Genomic DNA, 24,130 nt, shown 5'->3' with positions numbered 1-24,130 from the left:
CCACTACAACAAACTATCATGGTCTTCTCCAATTTATCCCGACAACCCTGCGAGGTAGCTTAGGCTGAAAGAATGGCTGGGCACAGCCCCCCAGCAAGCATCCAATCTTGGGTCTAGCAGATCCTAATCCTGGACTACACCATGTTGGCGAAATCGAAGATGAACGAGATTCTGGTCCAGCAGCACCCTAAAGAACTAGATTTCCAGGGTGCAAGCTTTTGAGTCAAGAGGTCCCTTCATCAGACTAAGAACACCACGCCCAGGAAGAGCCACTGAAGCGCCTGGGACTTTTATCTTTGCCGTCAAGAGATGTTTTTACTGAACTGTTTTATTGTTTTAAATGTGATGTGACCTTTCACTGTTGTTTATCTGCTCGGAGCCTGCGAAAGCAGGGAGAGCTGAATACAAGGTTAAGAAATAAATAATTTACAGTCTGCAGAAAAATTACTAGGGGGGGGGGGAAACAATGTTTATACATTTATGCAAGGGGTGAAAATGGCAAAGAGAACTTCATCCAAAATGCGAGAACTTGGGGGCATCCAGAGACGCTGACGAGCAGCAGATTCAGGGTGGACAAGAGAAAACGCTTCTCTATACAACAAGCCATTAAAAGGTGGCATTGGCTGCCAGAGACAGTAGCGATGGCCACTGGCAGAGACGGCTTCGAAACGGGATCAAACATCGTTACGGAGGAGCGCTCCATCAGCGGCTACTAGCCTTGGTGACTAACGGGAGCCCCGGAATGCCAAAGCCAAGAGGCAACATATGGGGAAGGCCTCCGCCCCTGCGGCTTCTTGGTTTAGCCCTCCAGAGTAACTGGCCGGCTACCGCGTGAGACGGGATGGTAGCCTGGATGGACCGCTGGGCTGACGCAGCAGGGCTCTTCTGCACTTTCCCCAGCTGTGTGTATACATTTTGAGATACGATGAGGCGTACAGTGTTCCAAATGAAGCTGCACCTGGCGTTACAATATTCCCCCCTAGAGAGATCTACGGTGCAGTCTTACTTGGAATACTGGTACAGTTTTGGCCGCCATATTTGAACAGAACTGGGGCGCATCTTGCTCCTGGCATACTTGGATCACTCCCACACAATCTCTGTGGGCAAGAGAGGAAGGCCAGAGCTTGCAGATGAGGAAAAGGTTGCACCCAACATGGCACTGGAGGGCCAGGGCTGGGAGGGGCCTTGTGCACAGCCAGCACCCCCCACCCCCCACACACACACTCCACCTTTCCCCAGTTTCGTAGGAAGTGGGAGGGGGGGTGCTGCAAGGAGTGAGACTTGGAGACAGGCTGGAGTGCTGCTTTCCTACTTTCTGCGCATGCTCAGGAGCCCATTTTCATGATACGCACAACCCATCACTGCCCTCCCTGCTTAACTCCGCCCCTCTGCAAGAGAAGCCTAGAACTGCAGTCGGGGGCCTTTGCTAGTCTGCCCAGGACTCTGCTTCAAAAACACGCAGGAATGTTCACTTGTGCCAAACCCCGACTTCTCCAGACCCTGGGGCACTTTGTAGCCTGGTACTGAGGCACAGCCATGTCCAACCCCACCGAGCAACTCTCTGGCAACCAACACAGTCAAGCAACTCACACAGTTTGCAACGCAAGGATGACACTGGCAAACCCACTGGAGGCATTGCTGATGTCCAGTCTCCCCCGGAAAAGATAAGGCAGCCACATCCTTTGGATATATCTTTTATTGCTGCTGGCACCACGCCTCCTTCACCTGCAAGTGCATCAAGTAGCTGCCCCCCACCAGCCCCAGCTGATTGCCCTGAGATACCCCACCCTGCAAAGGAGCACGTTCATGCACACCACCCCTGCCCGGCAGCTCTCGCCCACCCAGGCTCCTGCTCCCAGAGCCATAAGCACAGCTCCAGGAGCCCACCCCCCTCTCCCCACAGCCCGCTCTCGATGCCACCTCAGCCCAGGGGCTCGCAAAGGAGCAGGGCAGAGAGGGGCCAGGACTGCTCTCCTGCCTGTTCCAGGGATTGTGTCAACTCATCCAATAAAGCTCTGGGACGGACTCGGGGCCAGAGAGCAGCGGGGAGGAAATGGCTGGCTGGCGCAGGGATGGTGCCACGAAGGCCATGAAGAACGGCAGCTTTGGCCTCGGAGCTGCACAGGGACGCAAGACTCCTTTGCTTCCTGAGATGTGGGGGCGGGGGGGGGCACAAGACTGGCAAGCAAGCCTCCCCCCGCATCTTTTTCAGGCCAGAGATCATCTGATTAGCTTGGTTCCCTTCCTGAGCAATCCAGCCACACAAGGTCTGGGCCATGTGGCAGCGGGGAGTGGGTGGCTTGTTGCCGAGGAGGAGGGAGCGCTGGTGGGGGGGGCAGGGGGCAGAGGTCAGGGCTGACAGCAACCCGTCACTGCTTGATTTGTCCACCGTCTCCTTCACTGACAAAGCGCTTCCGGCCCCTGAGGAAAAAACAGGGCAGAACGTTAGGAGGAGGGAAGAGCCCGGCCACCCGAGACTTCAGCCACAACCCGTTCCAGCCCTGCACCCCCCTCGATCCGCTCACGCTGCCCCTCGCATGTACAGAGAAGCAGGGCGGTGGGAGTGCTGGAGGGACTGACTAGAATCTGGATGACCCAGGTTGGAATCCCCGCTCTGCCACGGACACTCGCTGGGTGAGCTTGGGCCAGGCGCGCACTCTTAGCCAACCTACCTCACAGGGTCGTTGTGGGGGGGGGGCGGGGAGGAGAGGAGAATGGCATAAACTAGTCTGGATCCTCAGTGGGGAGACAGGTGGGATATCCAAGAAGTGAATGTTTTTTTAAAAATACCGTGCTCAGCTAAGCTGTGCACACCCCAAGAAGAAGAAAACACAAGAGTTTTATTATTTCAAGACCTAAGAAGGGATATAAAAGCTAGCTCCATATCCAAACTAAATCTATACAGGGAAAAGGACCATTTTCAATCTGTCAAGAAGAGCCTGCAAAGGACTTGGGTCTATTTTTCTGGAGGTGAGCCAAGGCTGGCTCAGAAGCAAGGGGAACCCTAGAGCCTGTGCAGAACACTGGCTGCTCCACTGCCCACGGTTGCAGCCGGAGGGGGTGGCCAGAGGGTGAGGGCGATGCCACTTGAGAGTACCGGGCAGGGCAGGCGTCTCTCAGCTGCTTGGTGATGACCCCCTCCTCAAAGCAAAGGTCCACCAGGCGCTCCAGGATGCTGTGGGCCAGGGGCACGTCCAGACTGATGTCCCCGAGCTCGTCGTATACCCGCTGGAAGCCCTAGGGACAGAATAGACGGGGGTCAACGCAAGGGCCAAGCAGGGCTGCCCGAGGCTGGAGCCCCCATCGGCTGGAAGGCAGGCAGCCCCCGGCCCCGTCTCAATCACTGGGTCTCTGGGTTGGCGGGCTGGGCTCTCTGTTGTCAGAGGCGGATGCAGGCACACACTCTGCCCGAGGCCCCACGGCTCCTACCCTGTTCATCTGGTCCAGAGTCACTAGCCCCGTCTCCCACAGCACCTTCAACAGCTTCACCATCATGGCAACGGCCGTCTCGCCCGAAGACTCCAACACCATTACCACAGCCTGGCCCAGTGTGAGAAAGAAGCAGAGCTGGGAAGGGTTACCTGCCATGGAGGCCTGTAGGATTCCCCACCGCAGGGCGCAGCGGCACTCGCCCGTCCCCTGTGGCCCGCACCACTGCCCTTCCCAGCACGTCCCTACTGATGCCCGGCTTGGTGCATCTGTACCTCATAGATGAGTTCGTGGTGGAAGTGTGGCACCTCCAGCTGACGCAGGCAGCGCTCGGCCTCCGACACGTCCCCCGAAAGGAGGTACTCCTGGAGCAGGAGGCTCATCTGGAGACGGGAGAGGAGCGCCGCACACCTAAGTCGCCTTGAGCAGGGAATATTCAGAGGGGGGCAGAAATGTGCCCGCTCACAGGTGCCCCGTGAGCCTCCTGCGGATCCTGAACACGAACATCAGGAGGTGTCTTTGAACGGGAAAGTTGCATTCCCGTGAAACACACAGTTCTGATTCGTGTCTCCACCTAAATCCAACGTGGTGTGTGTGTACGTGGCATCTGGAAATACCAGTAAGCTCTTTCGAGTGGGCACTGGGTGCTCGCAACACACAAAATTTGGATTTATAAGCTAGAAACGAGCAATCCTCCGACTCTCAAGGAAATGTAAGGGGGCTGCAGAGCTCCACGGAAGCTGCCTCCCCCCGCCCCCCGCAGTCTTGCACACTGAATGGCATTCTTGTTGGTCCAGTACAGGTTCACCATCCTGACTTACTCCGTGTCTGTTACTAAGGGGGAGAAGTTCAGCAGGCCCCCTGGCTGAAGCACACCCCAGAGGGTAAGTCAAGGTCCAGATTCTCCAGCAGCCACCCTGGAAGGCGCTTCCCCTTTTTGCCTAAGGCTTGTGCTCAGGCTGCCCGGAGGAAGCTTCCCCCAAGGCAGAGGCCAGGCCAGGGGCTGCCCAGCTTTCACTGGCTAACAACATTGTGTGCACCTGGCCCAAAGACGTGAGAGACTCTGCACACGTTCAGAAGCACTCACGTCATTAATATTCCTCTTGCTGAGCTCTGGAATTGGAAGCAAGCTTCAGAACCGAGCCTGATGAATCCCGGCTCACTTTGGACCCCGAGTACTCTGGCCGGGTCAGAGAGAACACCGGCCACCCAACTCCACGTCCCCTGGCAGAACCAGCCCAAGCGCCAAAGAGCACTGCGCCCCTCCTCACCTCCTTGATCAGGTGCTTGACTGGCCTCTGGCCACCCCCCACCCCCCAAACGTTGTCCAAGCGGTTGACGTCTTGCTTGATCCGCAAGAGGACAGCGGCGCGGTCCAGGGCAGCCCTGCAGGGAGGGGGAAAGAGCATCAGAAGGGAGCAGAGGGCCAGGGACAGCAGTGGGCCACGGGCCCTCAGCCCAGCTGCAGGTCTAGCACAAAGCACCTGCCCGCCCACCCGCCCGGCCCAGTGGGGCAGAGCGGCCAGCGTGTCGGACTAGGATCTAAAACACCCGCGTTCCAACCCCCACTCTGCCATGGAAGCTCACAGGGTGACCCTGGGCCAGTCGCGCTCGGCCTCGCCTAGCCTACCTCACAGGGGTGTTGTGAGAACAGAGTGAAGGGAGAATGATGTCAGCTGCTTTGGGTCCCCAATGGGGGAGAAAGGCGAGACGTCTGGGGTAAAGAAATAATAAATAAAGCTGCAGCAGCCAGGACCGGGCTGGAGAGAAAGCTGGCTCTCACCGCGCATGCTCGCAGTCGACACGCCCCTTGTAGCGTTCGAGGAAGTCGAGCGGCAAGGCGTGGTCAGCCACAGCTCGTGCGATGAACTGGCCCAGCATCTGCACAGACAGGATGGGGGGGCGGGGTTTCAAGGACATGCCGCCACCAGGTTCCCTGTCCCCTCCTCTCCCGCCAGAGCGGGACTCTGACCTGTGGTGCCTCCGGCGTGTCCAGAATCAGGTCCGGGAGGTCTTGCAGCATCCCATCAAAAGCAGCTGCGATGTCTTCGGGGCTCAGCACCTTCCCCACAAGGTCTGACAGCAAGCGAGACGTCAGCTCCCGATGGCTGGCTTTGCCCTCCAGAGACAGCGTCACGGCCAGCGAGGGCACGGCTGCTTTGTGGCCACCCAAATTCAGACCCCGAAGCAGCTCCTGCCAGACACATGCAGGGGGGCGGGGGATCTCTCAGAAACGATCTGCTACCCTCTCTGCTACCTGGGGGAACCTTCCACTGATGGTATTTTGTTGCCCCAAACCAAGTGCAGCAGCCCCTCCTGGGCCTCTGTGCTGCAGACCCACGAGGGGTTGCCAGTGCCCCTCATTCCATGGAATGCTGCGAGTGAGCCAAGAGCCTGTGGGGCAGGATCTTGCTGCCTCTGTGGTGCCCCAAGGGCCCATTCAGAGACCTCCTACCAGGAGCGAGAAAGGTCCCTTGCGACAGGCACCTGCCCGCGTGGTCACCCAGCAGGGTCTCGTTATCCATGCGTTCAAAACATTTCCGTCTCTGCCGAGACTCAAGGCGGCTAGCAACGCAACCGAGAGGCTGCAGCGCTTCTTTGCACTCCCCCAATTTCCGCTTTTATTAATAAGCAATACTTAGCCCTGCCACCTTGACCCAAGCAAAACACGATCTCCAGCTGACAAAGTGGACTTGCGACAGGTGCAGAGTGCGGAGTTCCATAAGCACCAAAGAAAGGCCCTGTCTCTGCCTCAAGGAGCTCCTATTCCAAATCTCTTTAGCAGAGGAGATGGCAGGGGGAGGGGGGGGAGTTCAGAGTCACCTGAGCCAGAGGGAGGGAGGATCTTTGCGGGAAGAAGTCGGGCGCTAGTCTCTGAGAGGCACAGAGAGGCCTCTCCGGCCCACAGACGGGGGCAGGCAGAGTCACTTGAGAGGACACCGGCCCTGCGTCTCAGGCCGTCCTGGCAGAACTGGGCTAAGGAGTGGCCCACCCTGGGGCTGTGGGATGGCCAATCTGCCCTAGCCCTAAAGCTTCCTGCTGGAGCCTGGCTGAGCCAATCCCCTCCCCCACTCACCACCACCTCCAGGGGGTCTCCGTGCTCAAAGTACTCGAGAACCATGGGATGCACGTTCCTCTTCAGCTCCGCCTCCTCCAGCTCAGGCACGACTGTAGCGTAGACCGTGTCGCCCTGGGCAGAGGGACCAGAAGGCACTGGCGTGGCAGCCCCCAGAAAGAGCCTCTCCAAGAGGAGCCTGCGTGGCAGGCCACAGAGCCCGAGCGATTCCCATACAGTGCCCCCTCAGCACCCACCTGCTGGAGGCCGTGGGGTCCTTGAACCGGGGCACTTCTTGGGGGGATGAAGGGCCCCTCCGAGCACAGGCGGGCAGGTCTCCACTCCTGCTGCACGTCCTGACCCTTAACTCCCCTGGGTGCCCCCTCCCCGCCCAGCTCTCTCTCGGCCTGCTCTCCCCCCCCCCCCGCGCGCGTGTGCATGAATGTGCAGACCTCCAGCTGGTCCCCTTTCCCTTAACCTCTCTAAGCGGAGAGGCCCCCAGCGCCTGCTCCAAACCCTCCTCCCTTGGGCCCCCTTTCCTGCACCTTCCCCAGCTGTACCATGTCCTTTCTGAGAGGGGGGGGGGTTACGTGCCCCCAGCCCGAAACCGCAGGGGAAGCGGTGGAGGGTACCTGTGCCACCTCGTCATAGTTGGGGTCCCGGGCATCAGGCTCCTGGTAGCCGTAGACCACGCCAGGTGCTCCCCAAACGCCTTTGCCTCCAGCGCCACCTGCGGGGGGGGGAGAGGGGGGCACTTGGTGCGACCGCCGAGGGGCAGCGGGGGGGGCACTGCTGGGGGGGCGGGGGGCGGCGGCGCTACCTTTCTTGGGCAGGCCTCGGCCCTTGCCCATGCGGGAGCGGCGGTCGTGGTTCTTGCCCTTGGGGCTGCTGGGGTCCGGGCCGGGCTCCCCGGCTTCCGAGAGGGACTCGCGGGCGGCGTCGCGGGAGGAGGTGCGCCGCAGCCTGCGCTTGGCCTTGGCCTTCAGCCGCGCCTCGTGCAGGGACTTCTCCTGGGGGCTCCAGCCGCGCAGCCCCTCGCCGCCCTCCATCAGCTCCTCGTCCCCCTCGTCGACCGCCGGCTCCGCTGCCTGGGGGGGGGGGGACACACACACGGGGGGAGGGTTAGTTCCCCCGGGCGAAGGGGCGGCGCAGGGCGGGAAGGGCAGGAGGGCGAAGGCGCCGCGCCGATCGGCCTGGGGGCGCGCCGGGCACCTCCGCCCTGGGCAAGCGCGGCCGGGGGCGGGGGCGGGGGGGACCCGGGCCTGCGGCTTCCCCGACAGAGCGGGGCGGGGGTGGGGGCGGCGGCGCACCGAGAGACTTGCCGGCGGGCAGGGGGCGCGGTTGCCCCGCAGCAGGTCGGCGGTGCCGACGGGGAGGGCCGAGGCGGACATGAGGACGGAGGCCCCGCGCCGAGCCAGCCACTGCGCCCCGTCGCTCCAGGCTGCTGCTGGGCCTGGCAGGAAGTGAGCTCACGGGGGGCGGCGGCGGCGGCGGCGGGGCGGGGCCAGGGGCCCTCCCCCCTCCCCACAGCCCTGCCAGGCAGGCTCGGCTCCCCGCAGCCCCGTCCGGCCGCCTTCCAGGCGCGCTTCGCCCTCCCTCGGCGTCTCCGGCCCGGCGCGTCCGAACCAGCCCCCAGCCCGGGGTGGCGTCCCGTGTCTCCCGCGTCGTGTGCATGCAAAACCCCGTGGCGGCACCCCCGCCGTTTGCTGTGCTTCGCGAGCGATCTCGGCCGCTGCTCTCTGCGCTGCGCCCTTCCCTTCCCGCGGAGACCTGAGAGTTCGCAGCAGGGGCCGCGGCCGGCGGGGCCCGGCGGCGAGGCGCCGCTGTCCAGGCACGACGGGGCAGGCGGCGGCAGCCGCGGCTAGTCCCCGGGTCTCCTCTCAGCGGGCCGGCAGCTACCAGGGCCAGCAAGGAGGCGAAGAGGCCGAGGATGCCGCCCCCGGCACGGGAGTCAGGGGTCGTTGCCCCTTCCCTTCAGCGGCCGTGGCTACTGGCTGCTGCTGGAGCTGCCCGCCGTGAACCTGCCGAATCCCTTTTGGCCCCTCGGCCCATCAGGGAGGCCCCGACTGCCTGCCTAGACTGGCAGTGGCTGGCTGGGGTCCTGCACATGGCCTGCTGCTTCATCCGGGATAGAACCTGGGACCTTCCGCATGCCAAGCAGATGCTTTGCCACTGAGCCACACTCGCCCCCCCCCCCCCCCGCTTGTGGCCATCACTTCATCTTCTGGCTGTGAATCCCACATTGTAATCGTTGGCACTTTGGGTACCAAGTGGAGTTGAAGTGCAGTAGATTCACGACTGGCAGAAGAACCTTCTTCTTCACTCCCACTTATTCTCTGCCCCCGCCCCTGCCCCCCACACAGAGACTATCCATAGGGATCCAACCAGCATCACCATGATTAAGTTGGGAGCCGGCCACCACCAGCACCACCACAGCAACCCTCAGGACCAGGCTCGGGCGCCACTCCCCCATTTCGAGCTCAAGGATTTGGTCAGGCAAGCGACAGAACCGCCCCACTTTTTAGTGACCTCCAAGGTCTGGCGTATCCACTCCTAACATGTCTGTCAGGTAATGTTTTCTAGCTTATCTGACTCAGCCCTCTTTGATATACAATTGACCACGTTAAGTAATTCAAGTTATTGTTCTGTGGAAAACCCACTGCTGTCTGCAAAGTCACGATTCTGAGTCCTTTTTTGTTTTAAACGTTCTTATATTGTGATCAGACTTTTATTTTTGTGCACGTTTTTCACATCCATGTAAGATACCACGTCAATATCTAGTGTGGCATCTCAGCGAGTTCACGGACCCTGAGCCTCGGTTTCTTTCTTGGGTGGTGCCAGGAATGCCGAGGGCTTCCCTTAGCAGCGCCGCATGGCCCCTTCTGTCCTCGTCACCAAGCTAGGCCAAAAACCCCTTGGGACGGAACCAGTGGGTGGGCTACTGACCCAAGCCATCCACCACCTCCCGCCCCCAGCCTCTGCCCTCGCTGGCAGGACACGGTCATTCATATGCATGTGGAGAGGGAGCAGCAGCAGCGGGACCTGCCAGACAAGGCGGGGAGGGGGAGGTTCACCTTGGTTCCTGTAGGCAAAGGGCAGAGAACACGGTCAGCAGCCCCCGCCCACCGGTTCCAACCTCCGCTCTGCTGTCAGCCAGGACCAGGGGCTGAGCCTGTTTCCAGAAGGCAAGCTTCCAGCCATCCGACAGAGGAGTCGGTGTGTGTGTTTTTCCATATCCATTCTCAAATCAAATGGGACTTCGGTGGCTGCAGAAAAAGGTTTTTTAATTGCAAAACAGGAGGAATGATCAGGGGGCCCACATCAAACACACACACACACACACACGGTCCAGGGCACATCTGGTGGGAGGGAGGGCCTTGAGTGCTCCACTGTGCACCGAGCACCGAGGCACGTGTTCGTTTCTCAACCACAACTGTGCAACCAGACCCCCGATGCTCCCGGGGGCAGCCTCTCTCCTTCACCTCTGCAGCAGTGGAGCTGGTCCAGCAGGACGGCATGCACCTGAAGGCCCTGGGAAGCCACACTGAAGCTGTGCCAGAGGAGCCCCCTCCGAGGGAGCAAGGGCAGCTGCTGAAAGTGGCCAGCAGTGTGGGGAAGGGTGGAGGAGGGCCCTGCAACCCAAGCGGCTTCCAAGCACAGCTTCTAGCAGCTCCAGCCCACGAACTAGGCCTGGGAGAGGCACCAGCCCACGCCGGGGCCGCCCCAAGGGCAACTGAGGCAGGTAAAGGCATGCTGGGCAGGAGGAGGTGGAGGAGGGGGGGGAAGAACCCCGGGCCCTACTGCAGGCCAGCTGCTTGCTCTGGCACGGGGTCTGAGCAGCGCCCTTCAGGGTTCGGGGGCTCTGCACAGGCAGGGGAGACCAGGCACTCCCCAGCGGCGGGCCCCGTGCAGCCGCAGAGCCAGCCACTCCTGCTGTGGGGGGCTGAGGTAGGTCTCTGGGCCAGCACCAGCTCCTTGTGTGCGGCTCAGCAGGTCTCCGGCCTGGCTCTCCCCAGCACCTGCCGCTTGGGCCGCTTGCCCTTCCAAGCTCTCCAGGCTGTTGATGCTACCTGGGCCGCCGCCCTGTGTGTGAACTCCATTGTAAGAGCCTGTGGGGGTAGAGAGGGGTCAGCAGAAAGCCCAGCCCTGGCTGCAGACTGCGAGGGGGGCGAGGAGAGCTGCCTTGCAAGCGGGAGTGGCAAGGAGCCAGCAGCCTTTGGCGGGAAGGCCTTGCTCTGCCATTTCCCTTCGCATGGGCGCTCGGCTCCAGCAGAAGAGGGCCCTTAACACTGTGCTGACGGTTTGTTTGGGGGCTGGGCCTGCCCCCCACAGGACCCCTGAGCCCCTTCCACCTTTCCCCCAGCCAGCTAGTCATGCGCTGACTGTGAAAGGGAGGGACTGACCTAAGGACACAGGCAGCAACCCCCCCACACACAAGGCCTCCCCCCTTCTCTTTTGCTTTGACCTATGTTTATTGATAGCCTGCCTCTCTCCCTGTCACACAGACGGTGGTCACCCAGTGAGGCCATAACTGCAGCCAGACCAGAACTGGGGACTGCTTGGCACCCTCCGCACTCAGCCACGATGGAAGACGGGCTCCGAGGTCTCTTTCTGTGCTTCCACCACTGATGGGCAGTGGCAGCCCCTCCTCCTCCCCCTCCCCAGGTTTACCCCGGCCATCCCCTAGCCAAGCAGAGGGGGGTGAAGCCCCGCCAGACCCCTGCCCCAGGCCGGCACTCACAGCACTGGTGGAGGGCGTCCCAGGTCTGCCAAGGCAAGGAGGCCCTGCTGGGCTGCTGCAGGAGGCAGGCGATGGCATTGTCTGCCTGCTGGAAGACTCTGAGGGACAGCACCCGCTGCCTGCTTCTGGGGGAGAGCCTGGACTCTTCCGACAGCAGCAGCTCCCTCAGCAGGTCAAAGTCCCGCTTCAGCTGAAGGGCCCCCTGGAGGCTGGAGAGGAGGAAAGAGGGACAGGCCAGGCCAGGCCAGGCTGTTGGGGACCATCCTGCCCTGGCAGGGCTCCTCCCTCCCTCCCAGCTTACTGCTAAAGGGGCGAGACTTACCTGAACTTGATTTTCTGAGCCAGGATGTGGTCCATCCAGGCTTCCAAGAAGGCAGTTGTGACCTGACAGAGCGCTGGCTCCTGGGCCTCGTGGGGCAGCCGCTGGATGCCTGGCAGGACTTGGCCCAGGACAGCCTGGGCAGCAGCAGAGGCATACTCACTGGGGGAGGAAGGCACATCTGCGGGGCAAGCAGTGCAACTGGCACTCGGGGCACGGATGCCACTCCCCTCCCCTCTGGCCACTCCAGGCCATGGCGAGTGCCCACCAAAACCCCTCTCCCTGCCAGCCCAGTGGCACTCCACTCCCACCCGCTCTTCAAGGATACCTGTTTGGAGGGCAAGGCGCCAGTGTTTGCCACGTGGCATGGTTTGGCTAAAGATCTCCGCTGACATGCGCTTACATTCTGAGGAAAACAGCCTTGGCACATCCTCTGCAAAATGCTGGGGAGAGAGAGGCACAAGATCAGCACTGGGGCCTCCCTGGGGACTCTTCCTGAGGGCTGCCCACAAGACTTTGGGAGCTAAGGTGGGAGATCCTGAAGGCACAGGCCACAATCCACCAGGGTCCGTTCATGTGCGTGAGCCCTACTCATATGAAGGAGCACTGACAAGCTTCCTGGTGAATTGGGTCCACTGAATCAGGCATGTGCTTCTCCTGCTATCAAACACCCTCAAACAAAGGGCCTGAGCAACGCCTCCCATCTGCCAGAGCAACAGAACTGAACCATGGAGCTGACAGGGCCACTGACTGGAAGAGCCAGGATAGAGCAGAGGCAAGCCCACCCCACCCTCTGCTGCTCTGGAGATCCTGCAGGCTGAAAGGGAGCAAATCTGCCCCTGGCCAGTCCTGAGGGGAGGCAGCTGCAGCCAGGGCCCCGGGATCCCTTCTAAGGCCCAAGCACTCACCTGGATGCTGGCCACAGTGGAGCGGATCTGCTGGCTCAAATCCTGCTCCTGCTGAGAGAGGGGGCTCTGCTTCGTCCTGTTGCCAGAAGAGGCCGCACTTGCCAGAGCTGCCATCCGGCTTGTCTCTGCCTTCAGCAGCTGGGAGAAACGACGGGGGTTGGTCTTTGGAGGTTGGTCAGAGAGGAGCACCTACCGTGCCCTAGCAGGTGGGCTACTGCAACAAGGCGCCTGCTGTGGGGCTGTCCCCTGTTTCTGGATCCCAGGCAGACAGACTTGGCTCACACTTTGGATCTGGGGGCTCACTCCAGCACACGTGAGGGTGCCTCTCCCTCCTCCAACCTGCCCTGGGGGTGAAGTTGACAGCCATGCTCCCTGGGTCTACTTGCCTGCAAGTCTCCCTGGGTGACGAGCAGGAACTGGCTGAGGGAGCCGGAAGCCAAGTACTGTGAGGCTTTGCTCATGATCCAGTAGCAGGAGGCATGGCTGGCGGCCACGGAGAGGGACAGAAGCACCGAGTGGCAGCCCACAGAGGCATGGAGGCTGTCGGCTGAAAGGGAGCAGCACTGGTCAGTGGTGGCCCAGCAGACAGGCTGGGGCTAAGGGGCCAAGGGACACTCACCTGTGCTCCCAGGGGACCAGGCAGCCAGGCCCCTCAGGGAGAAGGCCAAAGGTAGGAAGAGGCTCTGGAGGAGCTGAGCCGTGCGGCTGCATGCTGCATCTGTGGCTTGGGACGGCATGGCTGTACATTTATCAGTGAGGCTGGAGCCCAGCACACGGCAGAAACCTGGTCAGGGGGCGGAGAAGGTCTGATGAGCGCAACACACACACACACACACACACATGGTTCCTGAAAAGCACTGCAGCACAGGCTCCTTTGCAGGGCGCAGCCAGGCCGACGGCTGGCCACGCCTTCTGGACTGAGGGCAGCGCTTCATCCCCGTCCTCTGCTGGAGAGATGCTGTTCTCAGGCCAGAGCCAGCTCCATCCCACCCCACACAGCCAGTCTTTCCCCAACCCCGCCCCGCACCCCGTTCTGCGCTGGATCTCTGCCAACCTTGGTCCCAGTGCTGGAGGGCCGCGCGCATCAGCAGGTGGAGCAACAAGCCCCGCAGCTCTTCCGTGCCTTCTTTGGGGATGCAGGCTGGAAGCAGAGAGAGAGAGAGAGAGAGAGAGAGAGAGAGTGGGCAAGCGGGTGCACAGGGGGTCAGCCAGCCTCCCGTTGATGCCCACCAGCAGTGAGGCACAGCAAGGGCAGGAGCCTCCAGTGCAAGGAGGGCACCGCAGCCTCAGCTTGTGTTTCCCAGAGGAGACAGTGCTTCGGAGCCTCCCTGCACTCCCATGGAGTGTGAACCACAGGAAGCACACCTGCACACGCCCCACAGAAACGGCCCCCTCAAGGGGCCAGACGGATCTGTTGGCTCCCCTCACGGCACGTTGCCCCAGAAAGGTTTTTGAAAACACAGAAGTCTCAGGCTCCATTAAGCCATTCGTTACTCTTCTTTTGGGGCGCGCAGTGGCAGACACTTAACACAGCTTCCTACCCAAATAAATGGCTTGGTGGCTGTTCACCAGCACTCTGAATCTCTGGACTGAGATCTCTGCAGAGCATATGGGCCATTCTGCTCATTTTGCAAAGGTGGGGGGGGGAGGAAAAGGCCAGCCTGGGGGTGGGCAAAGAAGAGGCAGAAGCTTCTCCTCCCCAGCGTTCCAGCCTCCTGCAGAGATTTCCTGCATTTCTCAGGCTAGCCTCTACAGCCAGGGGGACTGGAAGCTGGAGTTCCATGGGAAATGAAAGTGAAGATTCCCAGATCCCTCGCCAGTTGCCAAGCCTGCACAGAAGTGTGGCAAGCTCCAAAGTGGGCATCCATGGGTCTAGATTCCGCCCTCTTGCACTTACCATGTAACAGTGCATGGCCAAGTTGCTGGCCCAGAGTGGTGACTATCCCTGCGTGGAACTGCGCCAGGGGCGAATGGAGCTCCAGCTGGTGAACCAGGGAAGCAGCTGTGGCCCTCCAGAGGAGTGGGAGGTACTGCGCATAAAGCACCCCAGCAGTCTCAGTGTAGGAGGCGTCCAGCCAGTGCACAGCCTTACAGGTAGGCAGGGAAGCAGAGCGTGAGCCCCCAGAGGACTCTGGGCATTCAAGGGGCTTGTCTTTCTTGGGCCGGCGGAGGAGGTGATGCCAAAGACTGGCAGTGGAAGCCACAAGTCTCCTCAGGACCAGGACAAGATGCTCCTCCTCTTCTCGGCACAGGGCCTGCAGCTCGGCAGAGAGGCTGGGGGGATCCTCGACAGCCTGTGATGCGGGTGGAGCCACACCCAGGAGCCAGAGCTCATCGTTGCCCTTCCAGGGGGCTGTGTCCACACAGCTTGCCTGCAGCCCCAGGAGAAACAGACGCAGTTTCTGGGCCGCCCGCTGGCCTCTCTCTGCTGCCAAAATGCCCAGCACCCTCTCAAGGGGAAAGGCAGAGGGTCCACCCGGCTCTCCTCGCTGATCAGAGTTGGGCCCCAGGTCTGCCCACAGCACCACTGAGAAGGGCTGCTGCATCTGTTCCCTCACCACCTGGTTGTAAATTTCCAGCCCCTGGAAGAAATCAGAGAGTGGAGCTGGGTGCAGGCAGGCAGCACGGGCCAAGTGACGCAGCAGAGCCTCCAGACAACGCTCCAAGAGACAGAGGGCACGCAGGGCTAGGGACGAGAAGGCTTCCTTCATGTGCAGAACCACCGCATGCCTCTGGAGCAGCAGCGGCCGTAGCCAAGGGTCACTGCGGATGTGCTGCTGAAGCTCGTTCCAGTGAGCAGCGTGGGTGCGCAGCCCCTCACACAGCCCCCGCAGCAGGGGCCCCCAGCCGGCATCCTGCCTGCCACTGGACAACAGCAGGGAACGCTCTGCAATCCTCAGGTGGCGCACAAAGTCCGAAGCAGCCTTGAGCCGCTGGGTGTAGTGGCGGGAGAGGCGCAAGTGGTGGCGGTGCTGCAACAGGGCATGCAGGGTGGCAGCGTGATGGGCCACACTGGTCCGTGTTGCATGGTACGAGAAGGAGGTACCCTGGGCTGCATCTGGGCGCACATGGGCCTGGAAAGTCTCTGTGCGTGGATCCTCTCGCACCCACAGGCAGTGGCTGAGCCCCAGGAAGCTGCGTTCCACCTGGGCCAGGCAGGCCAGGCCTCCAGGCAAGGCCTCCTCCCCCTCCCCATCACCGTCCTCAGGGTTTTTGCTGGGATGCAGTGGCAGCAGGCGTATCAAGCTGGGTTTCATACGCTGGCGTAACAAGGCTTCCGCTGTCTGCACAGACTTGGCCAATGCTGTAAGGGAGCTCGTGCCTGCAAGAGACAGAAAGAGGGGAGCAGCCTTGGAGTACCTGTAGAAGACAGGCACTGAACCCCAGAACTGTTTCCCTGAAGACAAGGGGCAGAGAAGGCTCCTGTGAGGTGCAAGACACCTGGGAGGCCTCTGGGAGGAGAACCAGTGAAAAGCAGCCGGTAGCAACCTCCCACCCCTAGCAGAAGTGGAAGAGCCTTACCTGCATCAGTTTTGTCCCCTTTTTCCTCTTCAGCAGCTGGAGCTACCTTCCTAGGTCCCACCAGGGTGCTGAGGGGAGGCAGGATGGTGCCTAAGGCCTGTGGCTTGCGTGACATGAAGAGGAGGAAGATGGCGTTCAAGCCCACAGCATGGTCCTCAGTCCCCTGTAAGACATGAGAATAAGTCAAGAGTGGTGGACTCAGATCATATCTCTACTCAAGCCCTGGCTGAAAGCTGTAGAGGCTTTGAGAGCCAGACCCTGGGCACCAAACAAAACTGTTATACCAGCCCATCAGAAAGCCAGCGCTGATGGATCTCCCAAGTCTGTGCAGGGAACTCCTTACCCTGCAGAAGAACTGCCCCAGTGGGGGCACCTGAGCAGATCATGGCCCAGAAAGCCCTTTCCAGGAGAGGCTCAGTCCAAAGTTTTGGGTTACAGAGTACAGCTTGCATGAGACGACCGACAAACAGAGGCAGCCATTCAGCCGGGCTGTGGCAGGCTCAGCAGGTAAGAACAGGCAGCTTCTTTTGCTAAAACCCAAATCCAGTAGTTCAAAATGTATTTCAGTGTGAGCATGTGGGCTGTTATGGAATTGCTCCCACTCTTGTGTGTGTGTGTGCAGAGGGGCAGGGTATTCGCTAAAACAGGCACCTTGAAACCAGAAGTCTCTTTGAGGTTTTAAAGGAACAAAGCAAGCACTGAACCAGAAGGCAGCCTGAAGAAGGGCCAGACCCTTCAGGGATCCTTCTGTAAAGTATCAGGTCTCTGGCTGGAGAGAAGTCAGACCGGGATTCTTGGTTTTGGTGAAAACCTTGCCGCCTGGCCCAGGGTCACTTCCACGCTACCTTTTAAAAACTTTATTTAAAGTCACAGGAGTTAACCTCCAGCAGATTAAATAACCAAGAATCACAATTACACCGAAAACGCCGTAACAGGAATTAAAGTTATAAGAAATAAGGACGCCCCCCCCCCCCGCCTCCCCCTTTAAACCCCCAGTTCTTGCCCAGCCCTTCAGCAAAGGCAAGGGAGCCTCAGGCTGCGGCCCTCCGAGGCCCGCCGCGGCTTCCGGAAACCGGTGCTCCACAGGCCTGGCCTCGGGCGCCTCCGGGCACCCCCGGGCACGAGGGCCGGCCCCTCCGCGCGCCTCGCGGGCCCCAGGAGCGCGCGCCGAAGCCGGCGGCGGCGGCCTGTCAACCGGCGCTGGGCTCCGGCCGCTTCGCCCAGGCAGCCCCGCCGACGGAGCGCAAGGCCGAGCCGGCCGGCCCCTCCCGCCGCCCTCCTCCGGCCGGGCGCCCGTCCATCCCGCGGCCCAGGCCCGCCGCCATGGCAACCAGGAAGCCGGACGCCACTCACCCGCCGCGCCTCTCGCTGCCTCTCGGCGGGCGGGGCCCAGCCAGCCAATGGGGACGCGGCGGAGCCTGGCGCGGGGCGAGTGCCACGCGACACTTCCGGCTGCGGGGCGGGGCCCGCGGAGTGACGTCGCCTCTGACCGTCGCTCGCCCGGAAACCCCGCGAGGGCGCCGTGAATGAGTTGCGACTGGCGGGCGCATAATAATGACGATAATAAATCTAGCCCAAATACCCGGTGGGCTGCGACAACAGGAGGAGGAGGTGGTCCCAGTGACTGATGTGGCCGTCCCAGGCGAGAGTCAAATTGAGGAAAGACGCAAAACGGAAAGAGGACCCCAAGGGCCATCTAGTCCAGCCTCCTGCACAAGGCAGGAAATTCACAGCTCCGCCCCCCCCCAACCCCTGCTCTATGCCCAGAAGAAGGCAAAACAACCCATCCAGGATCCCCGGCCAAAGCGGCAATAACAAAAAGATAAAATAGCAAGATGTAAGACTTGAAGTTCGGTTTGGTGTCGTGGTTAAGAGCAGCGGGACTCTAATCTGGAGAGCCGGTTTGATTCCCCGCTCCTCCGCTTGAAGCCAGCTGGGTGACCTTAGGCCACTCACAGCTCTCTCGGAGCTCTCTCAGCCCCACCTACCTCACAAAGCATCGTCAGGAGGATAATAATAACACATTTTGTAAATCGCTCTAAGTGAACATTGTCCGGAAGGGTGGTATATAAATCAAATGTTATCATCATCATCTCTGGGAGAAATATACAACGGTATTTCCAATAGAGGAGTGCTAGGTGTGATTCCAAAAGGACTAACTAAACACCTAGGTGATATTAGCATGCACAGGATAACAAACTGGCCAGTTGCAAACTGCTGCACTACTTGGAACATGCCAAGGTGATGCCTCACTGACTCTTAGATTCTTAGATAAAATCCAAGTTGGTGAAGGACTGAAAAAATTCCAGCCCAAACATCTGGTGGACTGTGAAAAGTAGTAGTAGTAGTAGTAGTGAATAAGGAAATCCAAGTCTCTGTTTAAGCCTGGATACCATGTAGTATTTAATTCCCGGATGCGTTCTAATATAGCACCAACCCATCCCCGAGTATTCCCCAGCATTTTAGGAGCAGCCTCCTTGAGGGAGACTTCTCCCTTGCTATCTGTTTTGAGGAGTGCCTGCAAAATGTCCCTGCTTGTGAGAGCTTTGGAGGGCCTCTGATTAGTGGTTGGGCAGCCACTGTCCTTTCTTGCTTCTGGTATTGTGGCTTGTATTGTTTTTGCCCTTGGCTGCCTCAAGTCTGCTGTCCTGTGATCTACTGTTTGAATACACATGGGACACATGAAGCTGCCTTATACCAAGTCAGACCCATTGGTCTATCAAGGCAGCATTGCCTCTTCTGGCTGGCAGCAGCTCTCTAGGCTTTCAGGTGTAGGCCACCTGCTTTGACTGGAGATGCTGCCAGGGACTGAGCCAGGAACCTTGTGCAAGCGACGAAAAGCTCTCCAAGCCACAGCCCCTTCCCAACCAATGTATGAAAAGCTGTGGCAGCTCTTTGTCATACTCTCTTCCTGCATGCCTGGGGCGGGGGGGGGGGTACCCTGAGCAGGCAGGGTCCCCTTTCCTGGCACTGGCCTCTATTCTGCTACCCTGAGAAGCAGGCACACTTTGCTGTTGAGCGATTCTCGTATTATGAAAAGTTGTCATGTTCCACAGATTTATTGCTTCATCTTTTTTAAAAGATGTCCTTTGATGCTGAGCTTTGCTAGTTCACAGACTGATGTTCTGATTTTGTGTGACTGTTTTGCCTGTTTGTTCTGGGATACCATGGGGCATAGGGGGCAGGTTGGATGTTTGTAATAATGCAAGCAGGAAAAGCATAACTTGTGAACAGTGATGACGAAAGTGCTTCATAATACACATGGAGTTTAAGCCCAAATTATACAGAGCATTGTCATATCTTCTTACAGCAGCAAATAGCATGCAAGGCGGGCAAATGCCTTAGGTCATCAGTCATTGCCTCAGGGCGGCATCTCTGTCACCTCCCCTGTGCCCACTGAGGACTCCATCTTCAGACCCTGCCCTCCTGGCTTGGCTGGAAGCTTCCCACACCTGGCAGTGGCTGTCGGCATCTGATCCCCTTCTTTCAAGGGCCCTTCCCTACTGTGCACTCCCCTGGCCCATTAGAAGATTCTAAGCAGCAGAGAGAGGCCACCATTAATTTATCCGAATAAATTGCTTTATTTTGTTAAGTGCTTTAGAACAAATAAAGTAAGCCAGAAAAATGAGGCACGAGTCAGGATGTTTGGGGATAAAGGACTCAAGGCATTTCTCCCCCTCTGCCAGGCACACCAGCCCTTCCAAAGTCTCTGGTGTTCCTGGGCTTATCTAAGCCCAACCCCTGCAAGAGTGCCCAGGAGGGGCTGCCCTCCAGTCACTTCTTGGCTCCTGAAGGCTGGGCGGAAGCCTCCTCCCAAAGTGGCTGGGAGCCTCGAAAGTGACCCCTTGTGGGATACCCATCTCTGCAGTTGTGACACAAGAGCCACCAAAGAGAGGCTCAGCAGGCAGAGCAGCTGGGGCTATGCCCGGGCCTGGCTGAGCATGCCTGCCTCTGCCTCTGCTTTTACACACACCCCATGGGCATACAGGGCATAAGCCTCGTCAGATCATCAGCTCCGAACCCCCAGGCAGGGGGGCTGGAAATGAGAGGCCCCTTGGAGATGGGGCACTGCCTCGGCTCCTGTCTCGTGCTGTGTGCCACTCCCCTTGGGTCTGGGGCTGAGGCTGCCCTCTTTTCAGGCCCCCTGCAGCAGTGGCACAAGAGGCAGCTTGCAGGATCCTCCTCTTTCTGCAGATGCGAGAGCCACAGGAGACCTTGAAGCTCTAGGCTGATGTAGGGGGGTCTTGGGGGTCTGAGTCCCCCAACTTCCCCAGACGCTTGCAAAGAGAGGCCCGCGCTCCAGCACATGCTTCCTCCCAGCCCACTGCCTCGGTCGTGCTCCTTCCTTCACGCCCTTGCTGCTTCTGGCTCCTGCTCTTGAGCGCACCTTGTGCTCCGCCACGTGATCACACCCTCCCCAGAGTGTCTGCTTCTGCTGGGCTTGAGTGGTCTCTCTGAGGCTTTCTTTCCACTTCTCCAACCTCTCTCACGCTGGGGATCTTTTTTCCTCGGCTGCCTCAGTCCCTTTTAGTGGCCTGTTTGCCTCCTGGGACTTCTTCCCCTGTGCCTTGCAGTCCTCGGCCAAAACCATGAAACCTCTCCCGTTGCCAGGCACTATGTGAGCAAAACTGGCAACACCCCTCCCTTCTCTAAGCTGTGCTGCGGTACAGTCCGCCCTGGGAAGCTTTGCTCTCTGAAGTACCAGAATGCTTTTGGATCTTCCACGCTGTCATCTCTTTCAGCCTTTCAGTAGAAAAGAGCAAGAGTCCAGCAGCACCTGTAAGACTAATAAAATTTGTGGCAGGGCATTTTGGGAGTCTTGTAGGTGCTCCTGGACTCTTGTTCTTTCCTCCTGCCACAGTCAGACAGACACATCTACCCACCTTGATATATCTCCGGGGAAGGAGCCTTCCAGTGTCAGACTCCGTCCCATAAATGCAATAGAGTTTATTTTATCCACGCTATTTCTAGCCCGCCTTTCTCACTGTGGCTCAGGGTGGATTACAGAGTGTAAGTCAGTACAAGCCACTGTGGGGACATTCAACAAACAATGCAAATGCGAGAGAATGGCAGAAGTTTGAAAATAATGCTATCGCCAAATTCCCATTCTTTTAAAACTCTGAGTCTTTCCCATCCACATCCTCTGGAGACGCAGCTGAGGTTTTTAATCACTTCCTGACCGTTGTGTGGTCAGTTGGCTGAAAACAAACAAATTGAAATTGAACCCAGACAAGATGGAAGTGATGCTGGTTGGGAAAGCAGAGATCTTGAAGCACATGGTGCTCCCCACTTGTGATGAGGTTCAGTTGCAGACTCAGCTAAGAGCCCGGACATCATACTGAATCTAGCACTGCTGCTAGAGAACCATTAATGCAGTTGTAAAAATGCCTTCCACGAACTCATTCTAGCCTGGAAGACGGCCCCCGACGCTGACATGGCCAGTCTGGCCCCCTGGATTGGTTAACGCTGAGACTCGACTACTCTCGTGGACTCCATATAGGTTTTCCCTCAAAGTCCACTCTTTTCCAGTATGCTGCAGCTCAATCCTTATCAGAAACTAGGCACAGCATGCATATTACTCCCATTCGTCAGTTCTACGGGCTACCCATCAGTTACTTGTTTCAATTCAAGGTTTTGGCTATCACATGCAAAGCCCGTCATGGCCTTCGTACTTCATATCTGCAGGATCACCTCTATGCCCTGCCACAGCAGTTTCACGCATCTAAACAGGGCCTTCTGCAGGTGGCACCCTGCAAACAAGTAATAGCCACAGCTGGTCCCTTGCTTTCCTCAACTATGCAAAACCAAGTTATTCAGGAGGGCTTTCTTACACAGGTAATGGGGCTGTGTTGTAAGGGAATGGTTCAAAGAGATACTTCAATAAAGACGCAGGGAGTGTAGACTATACTACTGTGCACTGTTATGTTGTTTATTGTGACATGGCAAATTGCCTATACTTTGTTTCAGCTCTGCGTCACGGCTGTATCAAATATCTGCGCCCTATACCCTATGGCATTATTTATTCAAGGTCCCAGCTGTTGTTCGTATTGACCAAGTGTGTAATCTGCCTTGGGTCTCTATGAGAAAGGCAGAAAATAAATAATGTAAATAAAAATGATAAAATAAAACTTGGATTTAAAGTAATTGGCTTTCCATGAAAGGACTGCATTTGAATCATAATCTCCAGTTTTCTCCTTGTGAATCGGCAGCCCTCGGCTCTGATGGAACCCAAACAAATAATCCCAGTGGGTGCTTGAATTATGGGGGGTGGCCTTAGTGGAACCTACGAGCCCCAGGCTCTGAGCCACATTGATTGGCCCCTCCCCACCCCCCAATTCTATGCTGCAAATCCACAATTCTGCATTTGCCATCTCTGTCTTCTTCCTGTATCCTCAGCTACCGTTAACATGGATTCACACCACAGTTTGAAGGCAGGGTCCGTAGGCTCCCCAGAACTCTGTCTGCTTGCCTCCCTATACTGGGGCTTGTACCCCCTGCCGGGTAAAACTGGAGTCCCACTTTGAGCCTAGAGGGGTCTGCTCTACTTCTAGCACAGGCAGCCGTTGGGCAATGCTCACCCAAACGGAATGTTTCCTCCAGCGGTGGCCATTTGCTGTGGGCCGGCTGGGAGAGAGGAACCAAGCTTGTATCCCAGGGACTACTGGCCACGGTGGGTGGGCCTGATTCCTATGTATTCCTGTGGGGCTCCCAGGCTGCTAACAGCCCCTGCAAGGCCTCCAAGGAAGGCCCTCCCTACTGTCTTCAAACCAACCAGCCTCCAAACCAAACATCACTTGAAAGCGTGTCCCAGGACTTGCCCATCCCACCTGCTTGGGCCACAAGGTGACAAAGGCCTGTGAAACGCGTCTCCCCTGTTGCCCTATCCAGTTCAAACAGTTCCGGCAAGGTGCTGAGGCTAGATGACCCTTTCCTTGGAAGCAAATCCAGGGTGCCAGCCCCAGTTCCTCTTCTTAGCCTAAGGGGGCTAAGGCCCAATCCACCTGCGGGACTCTTGCTAGGTTTCTGCATGCGGGGTCAGGAGAGAACCCCCAGCCTCCTGGGAGACTAAGGGCCACAACCTGGCATGCAAAGGAGTAGCAGAAGGGAAGTGGGGCTGCCTCTGAGAGGCCCATCTTGTATGCTCCCACCTCCCACCTCAGCTGCCCTGAGCAGGAAGCCCCGCCTCAGGTCTTACCTCCCGGGAGGGCTTCTTTGGGCTCCTGGCCACGGTACCCAAGATGGTTGCTGCAGCCACAGTTGCAATGACCAGGAAATCAGTTGACTGGCACCTTTGACAGTGGCCTTAATCCAGGCTGAGCAGCCGCGCACTCACCGGCTTATGGTTTTAGGCCACTGGGGAGGGTGTGTGTGTGTGTGTGTGACCGTGGGCCCTTCCCTTTCTCAGCACACTCACCTTGGCTCTCTCTGCACTCCAACCAGAAGCGACTTGGCAGAGAATCCCACACACAAAGCCCAGGAAGGATTTCTCCCAGCGGTGGGGCCAGGAGGAAGGCTGCTCCAAGCAGCGGCATTTTTGCAAGGGAAGGGCCAAAGACATCCGGTCAGCAACAAGGGGACGCTGACAACAAAGCACTGGGGGGAACCGTCCCTGTGGGAAGTGGCAGGAAGGAAGCCGAGCCGCCCGCGGGCCAAAGGGGTGCCGAGGCGAAGCTCTCCTTTCGGGCCAGCAGCAAGGCAGCCTCTCGAGCGAGAGTTCGCCCCCCCTTCCGACGCGGGCCTTCCTGCTCAGCCCCTTCCTTCCTTCCCTCCCCCCAGAGCACAGGGGCCAGCCGGGGCAGGTCTAGGGCTGGGCCGCCCCCACCGGGCTTTCCTTTATGGCGCTGGAGTTTTTCGCCCGGGGGCGATGCTGTTTTATGTCTTGTCACTGCGACCACTCGATTTCCATACGGGGATCCACCCCGGTTCCCCAGGCGAGAGTCCCACCGCCCCAACCGCGGCACCCGACGGGCTCTCCTGTTGCTTCGGTTCCGTTATTGGCCTGACTTCTAGCCCGCCTTTCTCACGGAGGGTCAAGGCGGGCCACACAGGGTGAATCCGCGTGATCTGCGGCCGGGCCGTCCAGGCATCCAGAGACCGGGCAGAGGCCGCAGAACTTGGGGAACGAGCAGAAATCGGACTCGGAGCCGAAGCGACGC

At 59.0% G+C, this 24,130-nt stretch overlaps 2 protein-coding genes across 5 annotated transcripts; both read right to left on the bottom strand.

Moving 5' to 3' along the window:
* Nucleotides 1-1,678: 1,678 nt before the first annotated feature.
* On the bottom strand, nt 1,679-7,930 carry LOC129336761 (programmed cell death protein 4-like). Of its 2 annotated transcripts, none has more exons than XM_054990093.1 (11): nt 7,795-7,930; nt 7,305-7,572; nt 7,117-7,214; nt 6,506-6,619; nt 5,402-5,623; nt 5,213-5,310; nt 4,701-4,815; nt 3,705-3,812; nt 3,430-3,540; nt 3,098-3,237; nt 1,679-2,421 (listed from the first exon to the last, which is right to left on the bottom strand). In XM_054990093.1, the coding sequence occupies exons 1-11, from the start codon at nt 7,873-7,875 to the stop codon at nt 2,370-2,372; spliced, it is 1,407 nt and encodes a 468-aa protein (XP_054846068.1). In that variant the 5' UTR covers nt 7,876-7,930; the 3' UTR covers nt 1,679-2,369. The 2 variants fall into 2 exon arrangements, with proteins under 2 accessions (XP_054846068.1, XP_054846070.1); XM_054990095.1 differs by having other exon boundaries at nt 7,305-7,568; nt 7,803-7,930.
* Nucleotides 7,931-9,211: 1,281 nt separating this feature from the next.
* CCDC142 (coiled-coil domain containing 142) lies at nt 9,212-23,667 on the bottom strand. 3 transcript variants are annotated; one of them, XM_054990480.1, is made up of 11 exons: nt 23,389-23,667; nt 15,975-16,137; nt 14,350-15,774; nt 13,507-13,593; nt 13,072-13,236; nt 12,839-12,999; nt 12,453-12,590; nt 11,873-11,987; nt 11,548-11,725; nt 11,226-11,434; nt 9,212-10,593 (listed from the first exon to the last, which is right to left on the bottom strand). In XM_054990480.1, the coding sequence occupies exons 1-11, from the start codon at nt 23,530-23,532 to the stop codon at nt 10,331-10,333; spliced, it is 3,048 nt and encodes a 1,015-aa protein (XP_054846455.1). In that variant the 5' UTR covers nt 23,533-23,667; the 3' UTR covers nt 9,212-10,330. The 3 variants fall into 3 exon arrangements, with proteins under 3 accessions (XP_054846455.1, XP_054846456.1, XP_054846457.1); XM_054990481.1 differs by lacking the exon at nt 23,389-23,667 and adding an exon at nt 17,328-17,404; XM_054990482.1 differs by lacking the exon at nt 9,212-10,593 and having other exon boundaries at nt 11,274-11,434; nt 11,548-11,706.
* Nucleotides 23,668-24,130: the final 463 nt, after the last annotated feature.

This window comes from Eublepharis macularius, chromosome 10, assembly GCF_028583425.1.
Source record: "Eublepharis macularius isolate TG4126 chromosome 10, MPM_Emac_v1.0, whole genome shotgun sequence".
NCBI lineage: Eukaryota > Metazoa > Chordata > Lepidosauria > Squamata > Eublepharidae > Eublepharis > Eublepharis macularius.
This window is presented reverse-complemented; position numbering and strand designations above follow the sequence as displayed.